The 22,211-nt window shown below is 37.7% G+C and overlaps 2 protein-coding genes across 2 annotated transcripts; one reads left to right on the forward strand and one right to left on the reverse strand.

The window, feature by feature from the left end:
- Positions 1-4,524: 4,524 nt before the first annotated feature.
- LOC133531713 (zinc finger protein OZF-like) lies at positions 4,525-13,402 on the reverse strand. The gene is made up of 4 exons (XM_061870088.1): positions 13,159-13,402; positions 10,339-10,434; positions 7,487-7,549; positions 4,525-5,786 (listed from the first exon to the last, which is right to left on the reverse strand). The coding sequence occupies exons 1-4, from the start codon at positions 13,259-13,261 to the stop codon at positions 4,690-4,692; spliced, it is 1,359 nt and encodes a 452-aa protein (XP_061726072.1). The 5' UTR covers positions 13,262-13,402; the 3' UTR covers positions 4,525-4,689.
- A 351-nt stretch (positions 13,403-13,753) lies between these two features.
- LOC133531726 (GDNF-inducible zinc finger protein 1-like) lies at positions 13,754-20,324 on the forward strand. Its single transcript, XM_061870108.1, has 3 exons — positions 13,754-14,199; positions 18,892-19,518; positions 19,740-20,324. The coding sequence occupies exons 1-2, from the start codon at positions 13,971-13,973 to the stop codon at positions 19,512-19,514; spliced, it is 852 nt and encodes a 283-aa protein (XP_061726092.1). The 5' UTR covers positions 13,754-13,970; the 3' UTR covers positions 19,515-19,518; positions 19,740-20,324.
- The last annotated feature ends 1,887 nt before the right edge of the window (positions 20,325-22,211 follow it).

Raw genomic sequence — 22,211 nt, forward strand, 5'->3', positions numbered from 1 at the left:
ACATGCATATAAAATGTATAATTGTTGGTGCAATGAAGAATATTTTACTTACTTACGCGTACAAGTATAGATAATACAATTCTTGCTAAATTGCAGTAATATCCCCTATTCTAGTGTACATTTAGCAGGAAATATGTTTCTGCTATGGCGATCCACAATCCACGTATACTCTGGCAAACCAATGTGGTGTATAGAAAAACAAAAAGTTGTAAAACTTAAAATTTGTTTGGGTCATCGATCCTTCGCTCCTATTATATCCCAATGGGGTTGGCAACTGTCAAAGGTTTGCATAGATGGCGCCATCATAGCTTGCCCCCTGTCTCTAGTTTTGTTCTATGAGATTTGGCTTAAAGTACTGGAATCCAGGTCACAACATTCCAAAAAAAAAAAAGAATTTGACACAATTCTAGGGATTGACAGGGCAAGCTATGATGGCGCCATCTGTTAAATACTTCGACCGGCCAACCCCATTTACCGCCTTTTTCTACTAAAAAAGCTACCTTACTAGAGTATACCTTTATTTGAAACTGTCAGTCAATGTCTAAAAACGCCCACCCAGCGTTCCGTTTACTATTTGATGTTATAGCGGCAAGAGAAATACATCATATGTGAAATTTTTAATTGTCTAACTATCACGGTTCATGAGATACAGCCTGGTGATGGTGACAGACGGACGGACAGCGGAGTCTTAGTAATAGGATCACGTTTTACCCTTTGCTTACGGAGCCCTAATAAAACCAGAACAATAATTTGTAAAATCATTATTTATTTCACGTCTACATATAAATTAACGTTGGGTAATCATCAGACAATAATTTGTATTAACCTCTAGTCTGTGTGTGTGTGTGAATTTTAATCATCTTTTGTATTTTTGCCGAGAACGATTTTTTCTGGTCTATTCGGCGGCGTGACCGAGGCAAAGAGTGCTCACTCCATACACCAGTTTAGGTACCAAGTCGCTTATTATTTCCGTAGTCGACATCTAGCATCGAGTAACGGAATTACCAATACCGCTACTTGACACTAGATGTCTCGGGTGTCGCGACTGAAGAAAATTGTATTTCTCAATTTACAACTAATATTACAAGCAGAAGGAGTTGAAAATAGAGTTTCTGTTAATCCGGTTATATTAGCTGAAAATTGTTGACGTTTCGAACGTCGTGACATCTATTGTCAAGTAGCGGTACTGATAATTCCGCTACTCGATGCTAGATGTCGTCTAAGAAAATAATAAGCATTTTGGTACCAACATTGGTGTATGGAGTGAGCACTTTACTTCGTATTTCTCTATGACCGAGTTTTCGACTTTTGACGACTACTATATTTGACTATCAGCACAAACGAAAGGCTAAACAAAGTTATGTTGATTAAACATTACAAATGCATCTTTATTTTAATCTATCCTCAAGAAATGTAAACTTTCATCAAGTCAATAATGAATTGTCATTAATAATGATTTATAAAATTATTAAAATTTATTAATTACAATAGATTAGTTTAACGTAGATTACATTATTTAAAAATAAAATTTCACTTATTCATACTCATTAACATTTAAAGAAACGTACGTAGGAAACCAAATTAAATATATTTTTCCGTTATCTTCGTATTTAAACTATCTAAATAAATTTAAGGAAACATTGATCCCATTAACATAACAAATATTGGAACCATTCATTGAAGACAACATCAATAAATGGCTTATTACACTGAGTTCACACTATTACAGTTACAGCCCTGAACTATTTTTTTACATCAAGAAATATTGTAATCGATGTACTAATATTTCGTGAAACGGAAAAGAATCTTTTGGTCCGATATCGCGGCCGATCGTTAGCCATCCGAAGGCAGGATGATTGTAATAAGCATTTTAAGCGCCAGAATCAGCCGTTTAAGCGCTTATTACATCGACCCTTTTTCAAGTCACTTTCGAAATATATCGAAGTTCTTTCGGATTTAAGATGGCTGGGATGACGATGGGTTGACGTTTCCATTTCACGAAATATAAACGGAAGAAAGATGCCCGCAATTTGTGTTAGCGGTAGACCTAGGAACTAACTTAAAAATAAAAAAATCTACTTCCACATTCGTCATTTCTAATTGAGTTTAAGTGTAAAAATATAAAACACTGAATATTTTTGACAATTCAAAACAAAGTATTTCTATTTCTGATATATTGTAACTGAAAACTCAACCCGGTCATCGAAAAAGTTACTTGAAAAAGAGTTGATGGAATAAGTAATAAGCGCTTAACCAAAATTGAAAACAGTCTTTATTTTAATACTCTCCTTGTACCAATACTACCAATAAAGCTACATTATAGTGGAAGGGCGGTGTCTCTTAACACAAGTATTTCATTAGTTAAAAAGAGACACCAACCTGCATATTGTAACCATTTTGCTGTTACTGAAAAAAAAATTTTTTTAGTTAAGTCCTTTTGGGTCCGCCCCGAAGTCTAAAATAAGTCACAACCGATAAAACTGTAGTCTTTTAACCGCACTTATCTACATACACAAATAAATAACATGGAACATTTTGTTTTAGATACAGTTGAGTGTTGTGGCAAATGGCACTTTTAATTTTTTTTTTTTTTACATAAACAAAACAGTCTAGAGTCAGACCAAGACAATTCTGCAACGATTCTAATAGCACACGCAGTGTGTTATCACAGTATAAATAATAGTGCTACCGTACAGAAAGAAAACTTCCTACAAAGCCAAAGTTTGACAGCGATTCAGGGCCGTATCATGTTGTCCCTTTCTGATGTATGGAACTATCCCTTTCGGCTATTTCGGAGTGTCAAAATTCACGAAATTATCTTATCTGTGGTTGTGCACGCAAAGGGACGTCAAGTTGTGCCAACCCTAATAATTGCTCGGAGCAATGCTGAGCCGAACGGAGCGGAGAAAGCCGAACGTAAACGTCAAATTTCTATAAAATTATGACATACATATAAATAACACTTTCAATGCGTGTGCTATCAATATTGTTGCAGACTTATATTGGTCTAACTCAATTTACTTTTATATTATGTATAACAATTGTAGAAAATGTATATTAGGAATGTATAAAGTTTTATTACCTAGATTTATATAGGTGTATTTAGTAATTTAAACACAATTACAGATTTATAAAGCACGAATCAAGTTTCTGACCGTAAGTTTTGAGTGTCTTTTGCGTTACTCATGTATCTAGAATTACCAAGAAACAGTTTCAGATTATTAGGTTTAACAGTTTGGGGAATGTTTTAAATGAAACATAAAAAACAACGGGTTGCACTCCGGGAGTGCCGTCAGAAGTGAAAACTTGAATATTAATGTTGTGCATGTTTGATATTTTGGAATGGTTAGGGAATAATTTTCCACGGATTGCTTTAATTATCAGTATAAAAGTATATGTGGTAAAATACAATATTCATTTATTGCGCTATCATACACAAACATGGCTATTTTTATTTTGTAACAGTTTTTCGATCAGGTCACGTGTCCGTCTTACGAATTTTCAATTTGACGAATCTGTCGGTCACGTGACCTGTCGCGAGTTTAACATCTTTCACCCATCACAAAAAGTGCACAGCGCCGCTAAAGAAGTTTTCACTTCAAAAAGCCATTATTTTAAGGTTAAATTTGGATAAATGCATACACAGTTCACAAAAAAGTTAATTTACCCAAAAGGCACCTTGGTTGTTCATTCATTCCATAACCCTTTCCTCAAGGCATGAAATGACAAATGCATACACAGTACACAAAAAAAAATCAAGCTTAAACTTGATTAACAGTGTAAGCCTGCTAAATAAATAAAATAAAAAGCTTTTATTTCGGACCAGATATCCATATTACAAACAACAAATAATTAAAATATTTACATATAAATTATTTAACTTCAATCCATTTTTCTAAATAGAGTTTTGTATCTTTATTTATATACAATAAGATTAAAAATAAATAAATTACAAATATCGATAGAGCAGGTATACACTCTTAACCAATTTTTTTTAAAGTATTTATTAAATACCTACTTTAAATAATTAACTTGATAAGTTGACCTACAATCGTCATGAGATTTCATGTGTATAGTGTTAGCCACCATAATTGTCATTAATTGATTATATAAAGAAAGATGGGCGCCTGAGTTGAACGGTTGAATTATAATAGTATCGCCGCGTTAACCTGTGTGAACATATTTTCATAATAGGGTTGTTTCCATCTACAAATCTTAGGGCAGAATTGTATCCTAATAAATTCTTTTGGATTATAAGAACATGTTGAACTACTTTTAGGGGACTTGTAATGACCATATTTTTGTAAATATTGAATTTAAAATATCTTTTGGCACACGTCACGTGACCAAACTCGAAACGTCATTGAAGATTCTGATGACGTCACAACTCTCGAATTGACACTGTTGACAGTTAGGCGATAAACAACAAATGACAAATGTCAGTTGCCAGTTCGTATCTTCTACGTGCGTATGTAGTTATGTGTCAAACCGTAAACTGTGACGTCACACAATTTTCAAAGAGCGTTTTGGGCGCGAAAGCATCTGTCAAAATATATTTTGTTAATTTAACATATTTAAAGCCGTTTTTAGTATAAAAGTTGAATTTTAGGGCAACTTTTAGTTAATAAAGAACGTAATACGAGCGTTTCAAAAAATTGGAAACAACCCTATTTAGCTCCATTATTTTTTTTACTTCTGCTTACGCTGGTTTTGGGCATAATAACAGCTGTTATTAACAATGTGCCTTTTGACACGGGTTTTACTAGCGAATTTAGCTTTACATGAATCACACGAGTAGGGCTTGTCTCCAGTGTGGGTGTGGGAGTGTATTTTTAACTCACTTTTAGACATAAAGCTCTTTTCACATATTGTACATGGGTGTGGACGCTCACCTGTGTGGGACCTCATATGCCTTGAAAGAGAATTTTTATAACTAAATAACCGTTTACAGACCTCACAAGAAAACTGCTTTTCGTTGTGAATTACTACATGATATTTTAAATGTGCTTTTGTCTTAAAATCCTTTTTACATACTTTGCAGGAATATGGCTTGATTTCAGAGTGAACAAGTAGATGCGTGATCATATTACCCCGCTGTGAAACTGTTTTTCCACAATGATCGCAGGTATACGGTTTTTCACCAGTGTGCGTTCTTTTATGCATTTTCAAGGTTTTACTTTCAGCATAACTTTTGTCACATACATCACACGAGTATGGTTTATGTCCTCTATGATATCTAAGATGAGGAACTAAGTTTCCTTTCTGAGAAAATCTCTTTGGGCATAAAGGGCAGACGTAGGGTTTTTCTCCTGTGTGGACACGGCTATGATTTGACAAGTGTTCTTTGCGCGAAAAATTTTTTTGACATACATCGCATTTGTACGGATATAGTTTGCTACCGTGAGTTTTCATGTGGTTAAGCAAGTTATGCTTGGCACTAAAACGCCTCTCGCACATATCGCAAGGATAGGGCCTCTCCCCAGTGTGAACACGTTCATGTATGATTAAATCCCGCTGCGTCTTGCATTCTTTGCAACAAAAGCTGCAAACGTGCGTCGGTTTCTCTTCCCCATGTTCAATAACATGCCTTATTAGACTTTTTTTCATTTTGTAACTCTTCGAGCATATATTGCAGTCGTACCTTTTGATTGTATGCATGCGTTGGTGGTTCGAGAGGCTCCGTTTGGTGGGGTAAACGTCTCCGCAGACTGGGCAGGTGAGGGCGTATTTAAATATGGTGTTTTCAGTGTTGTCTTTGCAAGTTGTCAGACCTGTAGAGGCAGCAACTGAAACCAAATAATAAATTTTGGGGGGAAAATTTTACACAGTTCGATCTATTTTGAAACTAAGCAAAGCTTGTTGGGTAATTCTGACACAAAGTTAATGGTCTGTAGAGACTATGATTATAAAGTTCTATTATTTAAACAACTTTCCCAATTTAAGCCCATGTGTAGTTCAGTATAATACAATCTTCTACACCTTGTTTATTAATCTCCGTTAATCTCAAGGGCTTAAATTAAGTTACTTTCTCAAAGACACCGGTATTCTAATTAACTCCATTTCGCAGATAATCAATTTTTATTTTTTATTTAATTAATTAATTAATTTAATCTTTATTGCACAATACATGAAGGTACAAATGGCGGACTTAATGCCTTAAGGCATTCTCTACCAGTCAACCAATGGGTTAAACCAGAAAGATTAAGTAGGTGCAGTGTCTTTTAAAGTAAATGAATTTGTAACCGAGACTATATATGAATATAAACTATATATTGATAAACTTACACATATACTTAATACAAATAAACATACATATATTAATACATACATAATTATACCAATTGTGAATCATTAAGTTGATGAAGATGAAAGTTTGTCAAGGAAATACTTGCGCAACATGCGCTTGAATGTGAATTTGGTCTGCGCTTGTCTGATAGAGAGTGGGAGAATGTTCCAAAGCCTGATTGCCTGAACAGTGAAAGAATTGGACATGAAACCCGTTCGGTGTTGGGGGACAATGAGCTTAAGACTACGGGAAGAGCGAAGATCTGTGCGTGGACGTTTAAATTTCGAACGGAGATAATCTGGGGCGGACGGGTCAAACAAGATTGAGTAGAGTACATAGAATACGAAGGGACCTGCGCTCTCGAATAGGGAGCCAATTAAGTTTTCTACGGAAAGAGGAGATATGGCCATACTTACGAAGTCCGAACACGAACCGAATGCAGCTATTAAGGAGCCGGTCAAATTTATTCAAGGAATCTTGAGTGAGATTAGTGTAACAAAGTGTAAAAAAAAGTTTAATAAGGGGGACGAGTGTGTACAGTTGCCTTAGGGCCTATTTACACATTGATTAGTGTTTAGAATGAGTTTATACCTTTGCTAAACGCACACAAAGTATGTCAAGTTTTCAATTGTTTGGTTGAGTTGAAAATAATGTCCATGTTACAACAACGCGATATCCAGTATTTCATCATCATCATCATCATCATCATATCAGCCTTTTATCGCCCACTGCTGAGCATAGGCCTCTCTTCCAGTACGCCACTTGTCCCGATCTTGAGCTAATCGCATCCAGAAGTGTCCCACAATTTTCCGAATGTCGTCCACCCAACGAGCCAACGGACGCCAGGGGCTTCTTCCAGTATTTAGTTACTATTTATTATTTATGAAAAATTAAAAATAAAGTTTAAGTATTTAAAATTAATTATTCCATTCAGTTTCCTTAAATGTACTCAGCCATAACCCGAAGTTAACGGAGTTAAAGAAAACATGATTTATATGATAGTAGATACTACTACTGTAGTATAATTTAATAATATTTGGAGACTGAGCTTTGCCCGGAAAACACATAAAAACTCAAAAATGCGCATTTTCCCAGAGATAAGACTTAGCTAGATCGATCGCCGCCCCCGAAAACTCCAATACACTAAATTTATACATATACAAAAATTGCTCGTTTAAAGGTACAAGATATACCACTCACCTTTGTTCAAGGTTTCGTTGGACAGGCGCTGCAGTTGTACGAAACAACCAGGAAGGTTCTTACCTGCAACCAATGAGAATTTATTGTCATAGAGAGGTAAAGTCTAAGGGAAAAAACGTGCCCCTTAGTTTGACATCCAAAACAGATGGCGCTGTACTGCGGCATGTTTTGCGGTCACTGAATTGTAAAACGTCAACTTTGACAATCAGTTACCGCAGAATGCACGGCTCTACAGCGCCATCTAGTTTACCTGTCAAAATGGCTTAGAGTTTACGCATCATATGGCCTATTTCACAGTGTCCAAGTACCTAGTTGGTTACTAAATTCTGTTACTGCAATAATCTTTATCTACATAAAATATACGAACGAAAGTTGAATAAACTATATATTAAAATGAAGTACACAAAATCAGGAATTACATATGACAACATCATTCAAAATGGCCTCCTTGGCCTTGACACAGGCCCCTAAAACGACGAGGCCAGTCATCAATAGCGGTACGCACGATTGTCATGTCTAATTCCGTCACTGTCTTAACTATGGCCTTCCTTGAAAACTTTTCTATCAGTTAAGCTTATTTGTACATTGCAAACCGCCAACGTTGACTATTCATCAGATAAGTGGCTAGCAGCTTATTCGGGGCTTTACTTGGACATTATGAAAAAGGCCCTTAATTAATGTAGGTATATAACAAAGAATTGCTATGAAAAAAAGTGCTGTTTTGGAACTAGATTTAAGAGCGTTCGCTAGCTGGCGTATTTGCACGGAGCAGGTGAGCGGGTTAACGAAAAATAGTCTGAGTAATGCTAACTGGGGCGGACCCGTGTGACAGATTTTACCTGCAATGGCACCCGCGTGCATGCGCCTGCGAAGCATCCGCCCACGCGACGTAGACGCCCTGAGAACGCAAAGCCTAGTTGGTTGTGAACCTGCCTCCAAAGCATGTCCTGGGTTCAGATCCTGGTATAAGTCGTTCCATTTGTAGCTGGTCCCGATAGGCTAATCCTTTGTCTAATGTTAAATGAAATCGCACGTGCACTACCTATTTTTGATGGTATTTATTCAAACTGTATTGCACAAAGATATTGGGAGCGTGCACGACTGTCACGCAACCTAGTGTCCGCAAGTCTAGGGGAAAACGTCAATTCACTACATCTTATAAAACTACTCCAAAACTAAAAACTACTCAACGGATTTTCATACGACTTACATCTATGAATAGAGTGATTCTTGAGGACGGCTTAAGTATATAACTTGTTAAGGTTTTGTGTAAATTGTTTGAAATATAACGATATTGTCGGAAAAAATCACGCTGGCTAGGAGCTTTAATCGAAAACGCTGCCTAATCCGTTTGAGCTATAACAACACAATGTATGGTGGGGTTGTTTCTCATTCATAGGTCTACAAAAAAGTCTGCGATGTTAAATGTCTATCTTTTAAGGATAACTTACTATACATATTCGTAACTTCTAGAAAAAGATCATGTAATACGTGGCATTTGCAAAGCTATTTACATGGATACATTATTAACAATTATCAAAATAAATACGTTAGTTATATTAAGCATTTCATACAGCTTACAATGGTCCCTTACACCATACAATTTAAATAAATATTTCAGGAGTAATCGTAAATCAAAGTTTCATTTCGAGCCATATAATTGTACGAAATGTTAAAGACGATATCCGCAGTTAGTTCAAATTTTTACCACCTTATGCGCTGGGATCGCTTTACTTACCCCCACCATGCACTTCGCACGGTCCCAATAGAGTCTGTGCGGGAAGAGTCGTGGAATATATGGGGCCCAATACATTCCACGACTCTTCTCTTTCTGAACAGATTCTACAACGATGTTCAAATGGCGAGAGAATGCCAAAAGCACTAAAAGTAAATTCCGTAAGGGTGTAAAAAGTTTGGCTTTGCAAGCTTGCCATCCATGACCATATTTGAAATTAATGGACGGTTAAAGACTATGAGGCTAGAGAGAAGTCGCTTGCTATTGAAGCAGTACGCACAAAATGGCCACCGAAAAATACTATTTACAGATAAAAAAAAATTACCATTGAAGAATGTTGTAACCGCCAGAATGACAGAGTGTATGCAAAAAACAGTCAAGAGGCGATTGCGGCTGTTCCGAGAGTGCAACGAGGCCATCATCCCTCTTATGTGATGATTTGGCTGGGTGTGTCATACTCAATGCTAACACAGGTTCATTTCTGTGAAAAAGGTGTGAAAACTGGGGCCAAAGTTAACCAGGAAACCGTTCTCGAACCAATAGTGAAACCCTTAAACCACACCCTATTTCAAAACCAGCCATGGGTCTTTCAACAGGACTCAGCTCCTGCACATAAGGCAAAAACAACTCAAGCCTGGTTTCGAAGGAACAAAATTGACTTTATTGCCCGCGAAGACTGGCCGTCCTCCAGCCCGGACCTTAACCCCCTGGATTATGCCATATGGCAGGTTATTGAGGAGAAAGCCTGTGCTAAACCCCACACATATCTTGATTCCCTCAAGCGGGCCATAGTTAAGACAGTGACGGAATTAGACATGACAATCGTGCGTGCCGCTATTGATGACTAGCCTCGTCGTTTGAGGGCCTATGTCAAGGCCAGAGGAGGAGGCCATTTTTAATGATATTGTCATTTGTAATTCCTGATTTTGTGTACTTCATTTTAATATATAGTTTATTCAACTTTCGTTCGTATATTTTATGTAGATAAAGATTATTGCAGTAACAGAATTTAGTAACCAACTAGGTATTCTATGGTTATCCTAAACCAGGTGGTAGTGCTGCACTCTGGCGGCAAAACATTGCAGTAATACTCCCTATTTCGATATGCATAACTCACATTTCTGCGAAATATCGCCGACCTGCAAGCGCTCCAGCCTGACGAAACAGTTGGGGAGGGTGGGAAGGGAAGCCGCGCCCCCCTGGGTAACTTCATCTAAAACAAATGAAATATGTATATACCTAGTACCAAAGAAAATTAGAAATAGAGGTGTATTGCCCAAGCCTTCTTGACTTACTGTGGGACTTAGTCAATTTGTGTAAGAATCCTATAATATTTATTTATTCATTGTCAAAGAAACCTTTGTAGCCACAGTAAATTTACTACCATCTTTCGACACATGATTAAAACTTTTAGAACGCCATTTGACTTTGATCCTTATTCTTTCACTGATATGTGTTAAATTTGTTAAATATCAAAAAGTGGTGCCATCTTACCGGGCACTACCGAAAGGTTATGGTGGCGCCATCGCTCGAAACGATGCTGCCATACCTTTGGCCTTTGATCTATTAGATGACGGCCTTTTTTGATATTTAACAAATTCATTTCAAATTCATTGTAACCTAGTTATTAGCCGGGTCCACACAGAGCGAGCATACGCGCGAGGCTATTTTGTCACGCACAAACCGGCCAGTGTAGACGTGCCTCGCTCGCTCGCTCTGTGCGGACCCGCCTAATGACGACCGACTATGTTACGAAATATTTAAATTCTTTACACCTCTGTCAATAATCCATACCCTACTCAGTGTGGCGTTCCTGCCGGTGAGTAAGGTTGTCAGAGCTCAAGGGGGTCAAGTGTTAGGGTCGGCAACGCGCATGTAACTCCTATGGAGTTGCAGGCGTCCATAGGCTATGGAGACTGTTTACCATCAGGCGGGCCGTATGCTTGTTTGCCACCGACGTAGTATTAAAAAAAACCGTGTCTGTGTTATTTTTACTGCACGCAAACTCGGGTAGTTAAACCAGTATGAGAGCGAACTCCGATTACGCTTAGGTGCTACGTATCAGGAGGTCATGTTACACTGGTCCCTTTCTAATGATAATTGACTACGGAATTCCATTGTGGGGTCACGTCTGTACGAGTTTTTTATTGCTTTTAACTTAAATCATGGCATTTTATTAGTTTTCTTGATATCCATCGTGACATTTATAGTTATAAGCTTTTCTGCAGTCCAAGTATTAAATATCGACACGGACGAAGTGCCAAAAATATGTATACACGACCTAATGTAGTGTAATGTATGGGCAACATTAATGTAGTGTGTACGTATTTTTGTTATTTTTTTTTCGTATCAATATTTTATATCTTATCTTAACTGTACTTTTACGTTTTCGGCGTTTAAAACACAATTATTTAGTTTTTAAGTTAGCCTTTCGTATGTGCCTGTCAAAAATTTGCCTATTTATTTAGCAACCATGACATATTCACGTTTAAGTTGAATTTGGTTCAATATATATGGAGCAGATCTGCTCCTAAGCATACCAAACGTTAAATCTTGTTTCCCAACAAAATATATTCCAAATAGTTACATTTTGGTATTCCAAATAGTTACATTTCCAAAAAGACCATTCCAATTTGATTGCTAAGGTTGAAATTAAATTGACATGTATGTGGTTGATAAGTCGTACTATGCCTGCAAAAGGGTAAAGTGGTGACGCTGCTAGCACAATGAATGCACAGGAGCTCAAGTTACATATAACACATGTTTAATAATACACAGTTTAGTGTCATGTTTCGTCTTTCCAGAAACAATACCAGGCATTCCAAACTTGTACCATCACCAACAGATGTATTGGAGTAGACTGAGTGTTCACAAATATGTGAGCATTGTGGACAAAGTACAACTTCTTTATACAATGTTGGTGGCAAACAAGCATACAGCTTATTAAAACAAGAAATATTACTTTGCTAATCCGCGAGAAAATAACGTGTTAGTCAATCAGTGCTAACCCGTTATTCTTACTTGCGTATTTTTACATGCATTAATTGCACGTTATTTTCTCGCGGATTAGCAAAGTAATATTTCTTGTTTTAATTAGCATGGATTTCCGCAAAGTAACGCCTGATTCTATTAATTAGCATACAGCTTGTCTGACAGTTAGCGGTTACTGCAGCCTATGGATATTTGCCACTTCAAGGGTGTAACCTGCAGATTGGCAACGCTTTAAAAATCTGTAAACTCAGTTTATTGAGAGCCCCATATTGTAGTCCTTTGAGAAACCCATAAAGAGTGCTTTAAAAACCTTAGGTATGTTGCCGATATGTAGAGGAAGCATAGTGGTGTCAGTCCGTGCGAACATGCTGGTCTGCAGATTTGCATGCTGTACAAATTCTGTCAATTTCTTAATTAAGGCATACTGCACATCACTGTACTCGCAAGTCCGTGGGGCAATTACACGCAGCGGGATTACAATGCTCCTCGTATACAGTATTAAAACGTGTTTAGGGCGCTACTATGACTTACATGATACTGCAGCTTGTTGACTATGTATAGTTGTATACTGAGACGCAGACTGATAGCTTCGTTGTTATCTGGCGCAAAAAAACGGCCTCGCTCTTAAGCAGGGTACGTGGGAGCAGTAATAGCATCCTAGATATGATAGCTAATAAGCTTCATTGTTGTTTGGACAAAATCTGTTTGTTATTAAGTACTAACATAGGCTAGGACCAACTGACACTGAATGGACCATTTGTTAAGACAGACAAATAGTATAATAATAAATAAATAAAAATTCTCCTCATGGTGATACAATTATGCCAAGGGCAAATAAATTCATACAGCTACCATGTTTTGTAGCTATCTTGCATTTAGGAATAGCAATACGTGTCGTTATTCATAAGAATATAATATGATATTAAAAGAACAAAAGGGTGCTTACCATGATCCGAAGGGATTAGGCCAGGGGGCAGCCAACTCTCATCCATTACTACCATGGTGCTGGGATCCCAGCCGGGCTCCTTCTTAACCACGACGTCTTCCATAATGCTCGCTTTCACAAAATCTTTGAAAAACTAAATCTATTGATAACTATACATAACAAGCCGTTACGTCTTACAAATGGCTGTGTTGAGAGACATAAGTAAATTTAATAACTACTTAAGCACATAATTTGTCCTGATTAAACAAATTAAGATGATGTAAGAGTTCTAAGAAACTATGACGCGCCCGAAGTTTGAAAACAAAAGTTGTGAAGATAAATAACCTAAAAAAAAGTAAGTGCGCAGAGTACGAAAAGTGGACGAGACTCCAACCAGGAAGAATGATACAAATCCGAACTAATGTTACTGCTGCCAACTTGCCAAAACTTTATTATAATTTGCGTGGAAAACAAAACTAGTATGAACACGCGACATGTCAAATTACTTGTCTTAAGTATAATTAATTATCATAAAATTACCATTGCGTTACAAAGGATAGCTTTTTAGTATTTTAGAAAAAGATGTTTGCTAAGCCTTTGCCGTACCAAGAACTAAAAAAAATGATTGGCTAACAGCTGTCACTGTCAGTGTCATATTGTCGACGCTATCTAATCTGTGAATTCTAGCGTTTTTAGAGGAATATCTCATTTTACATAGGTATTTCTCCTTAATAATTACAGTATTTAACATATTCAGCCTTATTTATAATTGAACATCAACTTGTCCTACGCGTCCTACTTAATAAATTTCATTTAAACTTGCGCATTCCCTAATGGCTTTTATCAAAAAAGAGTTTGAACATGCAATGCCTATGAAACTGGAAGAAGTATTCATAAAAACAGAGCCTGAGTGGGACGAGGCACCGGAGATGCGTATGGAGGAAGAGATCAGAATGGTGCTGGAGCCAGAGGTCCAAATCAAACTCGAGCTTCAGGAGGTTGAAGTGAAGGTAGAGTCTTTGCAAGATGATCAGGCACCTGATCAGGTAAATAGGGAAACAGGTGAGTCAGTTCAATATTGTGTTATTTACTATACTAATAGTCAATTATATGAGTAATTAAATAAATTGACAAATATTAAATGGACAGTCTTACACAAATTAACTTAGTCCCACAGTGGCCACAGTATAGTTCTAAAGAGAACCCCTTTTTTAAAACATTTACGTAGATGATATTAAGGGCAGAGGCTCGTAGGTTATATATATTCTGGGTGAACTAGGTGCATACACTAGATGCCAATCATTAACACTAGCAAATGAAACACAACTGTCTCTGTCAAACTAATATGGAAGAGTGATAGAGAGAGATAGCTTCACTAAGGAGCTTGAGCGATTGACATTTTGTCAACGCACCCTGTATTTATTACAACCATGCTATTAAAGGTAATAAGTACACAATCTGTATAGTTCCACATGGGCCCTGTGGGGGCATAGTAACATTACTGCATAACATAGATCTTAAATCTATGTATATAATCTAAAAGTAAGTCAACTCAATAATTATTAAACATATTGTACATGAAAGTTGGATTTAATCAAATAATAACAAATTCAATTTGAGTAGGCAATGAATTGAATTATTAAGTAATGTCCATTGACTAACACTAAAAACATGAATTGTATTTTATGCAACAGTTGTATAAGAAGGGTAAAAAAAGGCGAGTGGCGTGAGTGGCAGAAGCAGAGTGTAGTTGAACATTGTAAAGGATTATGCCACGAGTATTTTTTGACCTAGATATTTATACAATGTTGCATACAATATTTTTCCTACGAGTCAACAAAAATAATACTTTAAACTAGTGTAGAATCATAAAGGTAAACAAACCAAAAGTATACAGCTAAGATACGCGAGGCGAGCATACATTCTTAGGCACCCGACTCGCCCCGGCCCGGCTGGTCAGCAACACCTTCTCGTAAGTCATGAAGCCCTGGTACTTGTTCTTTGCTAAATTAAATTTTTGGACTGTAACTAAAAATAACTTATACCTAGTAGGTATGACTACAATGTATGAAAATGTTTTTTTTAACATAGATTTAAATTTAGCCTTGTTATTTTCACGTCTTATGGCTTCAGGTAAACTATTAAGTAAGTATGGAATAGGGTTGTTTCTACCAATCTTATGGCCCAATAAATATCCCAATAAATTCTTTTGGATTATAAGAACATGTTAAACTACTTTTAGCCGTCACCATTCCGTTAGCATTTTGGGCCACCTGCCATCACTCTGCCTGGCAACATGTCCCGCCCAGCTCCATTTTAATTTGGTAATGACGTGTCCGACGTCTTGCACCTTGGTGCGACGTCGGATCTCGACATTCCTCACTCGGTCTTGAAGTTTGATGCCGAGCATGGCGCGCTCCATGGCTCTCTGTGCCACTCGAATTTTATGCACACGGAGAACGAATTAGTAAGAACTTTGTTTTATTTGAGTTGAGGACTATTCCATTGTCATGAGACCACTTGACGACCGAGTTAGGTCCTTGCCACACTTGACGGAAATTCTGTCGCCGAACTTCCGCGGCGGAACGCCAATACATGTTATTGCATATAAAATACAAATAGCGGGCACACATCGCGGAAGATCGGTCGTTCCGTGCACTAAACGGAATGTGTCCTCAAGGTCGGTGCCCGCGCGCAGGGCGTAGAGGTCGTATAGTTTTTATTTATTTATTATTATTCTATTCAAGGCAATAAATGTTCCATTATTATTATTCTATTCAAGGCAATAAATGTTAGCCTACGTTAGTACTTAACAGGGGTCGTACAAAAAGTGCGGATGACGTCAAACCACTTATAGGATGATTTCAAATAGTATTTTTGATTTTCATAAACAATTATCACTTATCATTTATCAACCTCTTTATTAAACGATATCGCCACTTGAAATGAGTAAGTACGTTTTTGACTGACACATTGTCAATCAGATGAGCAATAAATTGACTTCGTTATTGTTTAGCTATTGTATCTTCACGATTATATTTAGCTAAAATTTATATTTACTAATGTATAAGAAAACGCTCTAAAATGTCATCTTTACTCGAATATTGTGGCAATTTTCCGTATTTTTTGTATTTTACTACATGTCACACGGAAGTTTAAATACAAACTCAAACATCATCACAGGATGATTACGTCATTTTTACGTCATCCGCACTTTTTGTCCGACCCCTGGTACTTAATAACAATCATAGATTTTGTCCTTTGACAAAGTTCCCACAACCTTGTCACACTTGATCACATTTGGAAAACCCCTCCCCCCGCAGGTGACGTCACATTCGTCACAAGTCGGCAATTCGAATTAGGTATTATTAATAATTAATCAAAACTTTTTGATAAAAGAAATATTAATCATTTTATAACCCAAAACTGATTAGGAAAGAAAATAGAAACGAAAATAGTTCCAAAAACTTGGTATTTAACTGTACAGCGAAAAAAAAAAAAAAAACTTTCAATTACAAAGTTTGTGACTCCCCCCACCTCCTTGTCACAAGTCACAACAAGTCACATTTTCTTGACTCTCTCCTTCCCGCTAAACGTGTGATGTACTTAATGTATGACCCCCAATATTTTTAACAGTAACTTGGTAATGACTGTCAGATGCAGCTTTGATAAAAGGTACTGATACATAATGAGATAACTCACAGATGGATAACTTTATATTGTGTTTGTATTTTTGACGACCTGTCTAGCCTAGTGGGTAGTGATCCAATAGTCTGTTCGGAAAGAGAAGAGTCGTGGAATGTATTGGGCCCTGTAGTGTATAGGTAGTATCTATACATAAATAGATACACACCGGCTCGGGCGCAGACCGCATAGGATGCCGCGTCAGTTGCACGAGAGCCGAGGGCGAGAGTGGACGTGTGACATTGCTGTGCTTGTCTGTGTGAGCGAGCCAGTGTTTACTGATCAGGGCAGGTCCTACAGGCCCCATACATTCCACGACTCTTCTCTTTCCGCACAGACTCTACCTGTGAAGCCAATGGTCCCGGCTTCCAATCTTGGTACAGGCATTTATTAGTGTGATGAGACTCATAGGTGTTTTCTATGTATATAATTATTTATATATTATATGTATATCGTTATCTGAGTACCTTATTGAGCTTATTATGGCACTTAGTGAATTTGGCACTTTGTGAAATCGCAGCCAAATAACACTAGACCCTACTTATAGTGTTGTGTTCCTGCCGGTGAGTAAGGTTGCCAGAGCTCAACGAGGGGTGGGAAGGGGTTGGGGTCGGCAACGCGCATGTAACTCCTCTGGAGTTGCAGGCGTACATAGGCTACGGAGACTGCTTTTCATCAGGCGGGCCGTATGCTTGTTTGCCACCGACGTAGTATAAAAAAAAAAAAACGTTGTATTGTGTTTGTATTTTTGACGACCTATCTGGCCTAGTGGGTAGTGATCCAATAGTCTGTTCGGAAAGAGAAGAGTCGTGGAATGTATTGGGCCCTGTAGTGTATAGGTAGTATCTATACATAAATAGATACACACCGTCTCGGCCGCAGACCGCATAGAATGCCGCGTCAGTTGCACGAGAGCCGAGGGCGAGAGTGGACGTGTGACATTGCTGTGCGTGTCTGTGTGAGCGAGCCAGTGTTTACTGATCAGGGCAGGTCCTACAGGCCCCATACATTCCACGACTCTTCTCTTTCCGCACAGACTCTACCCGTGAAGCCAATGGTCCCGGCTTCAAATCCTGGTTCAGGCATTTATTAGTGTGATGAGACTCATAGGTGTTTTCTATGTATATAATTATTTATATATTATATATCGTTATCTGAGTACCTTATTGAGCTTATTATGGCACTTTGTGAAATCGCAGCCAATTAACACTAGACCCTACTCATAGTGTTGTATTCCTGCTGGTGAGTAAGGTTGCCAGAGCTCAACGAGGGGCGGGAAGGGGTTAGGGTCAGCAACGCGCATGTAACTCCTCTGGAGTTGCAGGCGTACATAGGCTATGGATACTGCTTACCATCAGGCGGGCCGTATGCTTGTTTGCCACCGACATAGTATAAAAAAAATTGTGTAATAATGTCCTATAATATTTATTTACTTTTTTTAACTTTGATTGTGTGGAGGCAGTTAGACATCTATGCTCGTAAAAAATATTCTAAATGTACAAAAAACATATGTGATCTGGGGCTTACTTATTTACTTCCCGAGGTTTGTATAGTATTTTCCTGTTCGACGGAGCCGGAAAGCGGCAAATTCGTTTAGCTCAGTGTGCCGAAAGTGACGTTTTCCGCACGGAGAACAGAAAATAATATTTAATGTATATTTACAAGTTGCGGACTTTTCAAAAAGGTTCCCAATTTTTAAAAAAGTCCTCGAAAATTTAACAACAATCAATAGAAACCTTAAAATATAAATGGAAGATTTCGATTCATGTATGAATATATGTCTTGTATGTGGAATGAGCTCCCTGCCGAGGTTTTCCCGAGGGTCTACAGTTTGGGGTTCTTCAAAAAAGGAAATTCGTCTGGTATAGGTTTTTAAAGGGTCGACATCGCGCATGTAACACCTCTGGAGTTGCAAGCGTCCACTGAGACTGCTTAAGATCAGGCGGGCCGTATGCTTGTTTGCTACCGAACATGGTATAAATATTGTGGAATATTCGCAATTTATGAAAATTACAGGCACATCAGTTGCATTTAACTTATTTTTAATCAAAATATATACTTTGTCATCAGGTTGGTCGCCACGTGTCACGCGAAGTGCCCTCAGAGAAGACCAACACGTAATAAATAACCCTCTATCCGAAGACCATACGAAAAAATCAAAGAAACGTAAATCTAGACGCAAAATAATCTCGTGCGACGTTTGCAAAAGACAGTTTCCAAAAACGGCGCTTCTGAAACGACATCAAAGAACACACACTGGTGAGAAACCGTACTCGTGTGAGGTATGCAAAAAACAGTTCGCCCATCTTTTCGCGTTTAACAGGCATAGTCGCATACACACTGGTGAAAAACCACACACCTGCGATATATGCCATAAACAGTTTACAGAATTACATAATTTGGTAACACATAAACGAATACACACTGGTGAGAGGCCGTATGTCTGTAACGTATGCCGAAAACCTTTTATAAAAAGCACCGATTTAAATAAGCATAAAAGAGTCCACACTGGTGAAAAGCCGTTCGCTTGCGAGATATGTACGAAGCAGTTTTCGTCAAGCGGTAATTTGACTAAGCACATAAGAACACATACGGGAGAGAAGCGACATTGCTGCAAGAAATGTGATAAGCAATTTACGAAGAGAATATATCTGGAAAAACATACGCTGCTACACAATGAGGAAAAGCTATAGCCGGGTAAGAATACACATAAATGTAAATATTTTTTTCCTTTCTTATTGTGGATCTTACCACATTGACATCTATATACAAAATGTGGGTTCGAATTGATCATCTTTGATTTTTCATTGTGATTGACATCTGTATATATAATTTATAAATGCCTTTTAACATGCTGAGGTTACTAATATTACTTTATTTCAATTAATCTCCATAAAAATGTCTCATTCTGATTTCAGGCGCATCTATTACAACTTCAGCTCTTGCGAGCTGCTGACTGGATGATTCGGCGTCTAAGTGCGCCCACATGAGAACATTGTACTGCTAAGTTAGTCCACCGAGAACAAAGTAACTCAAAAAGGAAAAATGTGTGAAGTAAATAAAATTGCAAAACAATGAAGCCAGTTCCTTGTAAAGTACCTATACAAGCGAACATTGAGTAACAGGGGAGAGAAAACATACAGTTGTGATATATGCAATATGAGATTGACTTGCAATGCTTTCAACGCACTTTAAAGAACTCATATGAGATTTAAGAGATTATGGGTGTCAAATTTCATTAAATTCGCTATTATTGGGGTTCAAATAATTTACTTAAGGCTAAAACTGAAGGCATAAAATCTGTTTTCGCATCACATTATTTGGCCCTAATGATTTCTCTAGTTTATCATAGTAAATTTGTGTTCCATGTCATCGGTGTATTAAATGCCAACCTACCGATTAACTATTACAAGTGTTGGAAACTTTCTCATGATATGTTGCTATACAAATTTTTACAGAATTCTTCAGTGTAATTTGTAAATTATAGAATCTAGTCAATTTTGTGTTATTGTTTACATTTTATATTTCCGGGTCCGGGGTCCGGGGTCCGGGTCTGCCCGTTAACAAAATTATTTTCTTATTTTAACATCCACGTTAACAACACGATCTTATCTCACAACAGAGGAGACCAAAACATATGAAATTAAACGGGGCGCCATCAAATGGAAACCTTTTCTTCCCATTTGTTCCTGCGTTTACAGATGGAAAGGAACCGGAATGCACCTAGTTCCACTTGTGTCCAGCAGGACAAATGGGAATGAATCGTTCCCACTTGTGACAGCCTCAGTTTCATCTTATCTTTTTAGGGTTCCATACTCAAAGGGTAAAACGGGACCCAATTACTAAGACTCCGCTGTCCGTCCGTCTGTTCCTCTGTCACCAATGACGTCTTACTAAGCGTAAAAGAAAAAGATCCCCGCAATAGGGTTGTTTCCATCTACAAATCTTAGGGCAGAATTGTATCCCAATATTTTTTTTTGGATTATAAGAACATGTTAAACTACTTTTAGGGTACATGTAATGACCATATTTTTGTAAATATTGAATTTTATAATATCTTTTGGCACGTGACCAAACTCGAAACGTCATTGAAGATTGTGATGACGTCACAACTCTCGGATTGACACTGTTGACAGTTAGGCGATAAACAACAAATGACAAATGTCAGTTGACAGTTCGTTTCTTCTACGTGTGTATGTAGTTATGTGTCAAACCGTAAACTGTGACGTCACACAATTTTCAAAAAGCGTTTTGGGCGCGACAGCATCTGTCGAAATATATTTTGTTAATTTAACATATTTAAAGCCGTTTTTAGTATAAAAGTTGAATTTTAGGGCAACTTTTAGTTAATATAGAACGTAATACAAGCGTTTCATAAAATTGGAAACAACCCTATTTGCGAATTTCGGTTTTCGCGGTAGGCCCCCAGGCCTTGCCTCCGTTCGTGTTGAGTCCGCTCGAACTGGCAGTTTTGCTGCTTGAACAACACTCGGCGAATACAAAATGCCGCCAGCACAATGCCTCAAGGGCCTGTATTAGATTTTAGGTAGTTATGGGAGTACCTCTGTATATACTTATACACCGTGGGCCAATTAAACCCGACAGATTTGAATCACGCATTCCTGAGGTTCCGCATTTTTGACGACCGGTTTGGCCTAGTGGGTAGTGACCCTGCCTACGAAGCTGATGGTCCGGGGTTCAAATCCTGGTAAGGGCATTTATTCGTGTGATGAGCATGGATATTTGTTCCCGAGTCATGGGTGTTTTCTATGTATTTAAGTATTTATAAATATTTATATATTATATATATCGTTGTCTAAGTACCCTCAACACAAGCCTTATTGAGCTTACTGTGGGACTTAGTCAATTTGTGTAATAATGTCCTATAATATTTATAAGCACCGAGCACCGCGGCTGCTGGCGCCGGCGGCGCGCGCACCGGCCTGTACCGATACTCACCGTTGCGGCACACGCTCTTCATGCTGAACTCCATGCTTAGCTCGGCTCCGTATTGCGATTTGTTCACTTCAGGGATGGCGAGCTTAATTAATGAATGTATAGAGAATGTTTGAGAGGAGTGAATGTGGTAATTAGTATATAGTGACTGAGTTTGTGACGCTATGGTGTTAGCTGTAAGTTGCAAATGTAATTTAAACGAATAAAATAAAATAAGGAGCAAAAAAATGTTATATGAGTTTTGGCCAAATTCGCCAAAAAAAATTTTTTTTTTGCCGAAAAGTAAATTTTCTTTTGCGTTTTCTGCACACGACACGTTATTTATTTTTACACCTTGGTGAAAAATAATCATTACAACGAATAAGTCAAGTTTTTTTTTATTTACAGACGAAAATTGCGAGTTTACTTTAAACTTTAATATCTGTCAGTAGGTA

This window comes from Cydia pomonella, chromosome 25 (genome assembly GCF_033807575.1).
Source record: "Cydia pomonella isolate Wapato2018A chromosome 25, ilCydPomo1, whole genome shotgun sequence".
Lineage (NCBI taxonomy): Eukaryota > Metazoa > Arthropoda > Insecta > Lepidoptera > Tortricidae > Cydia > Cydia pomonella.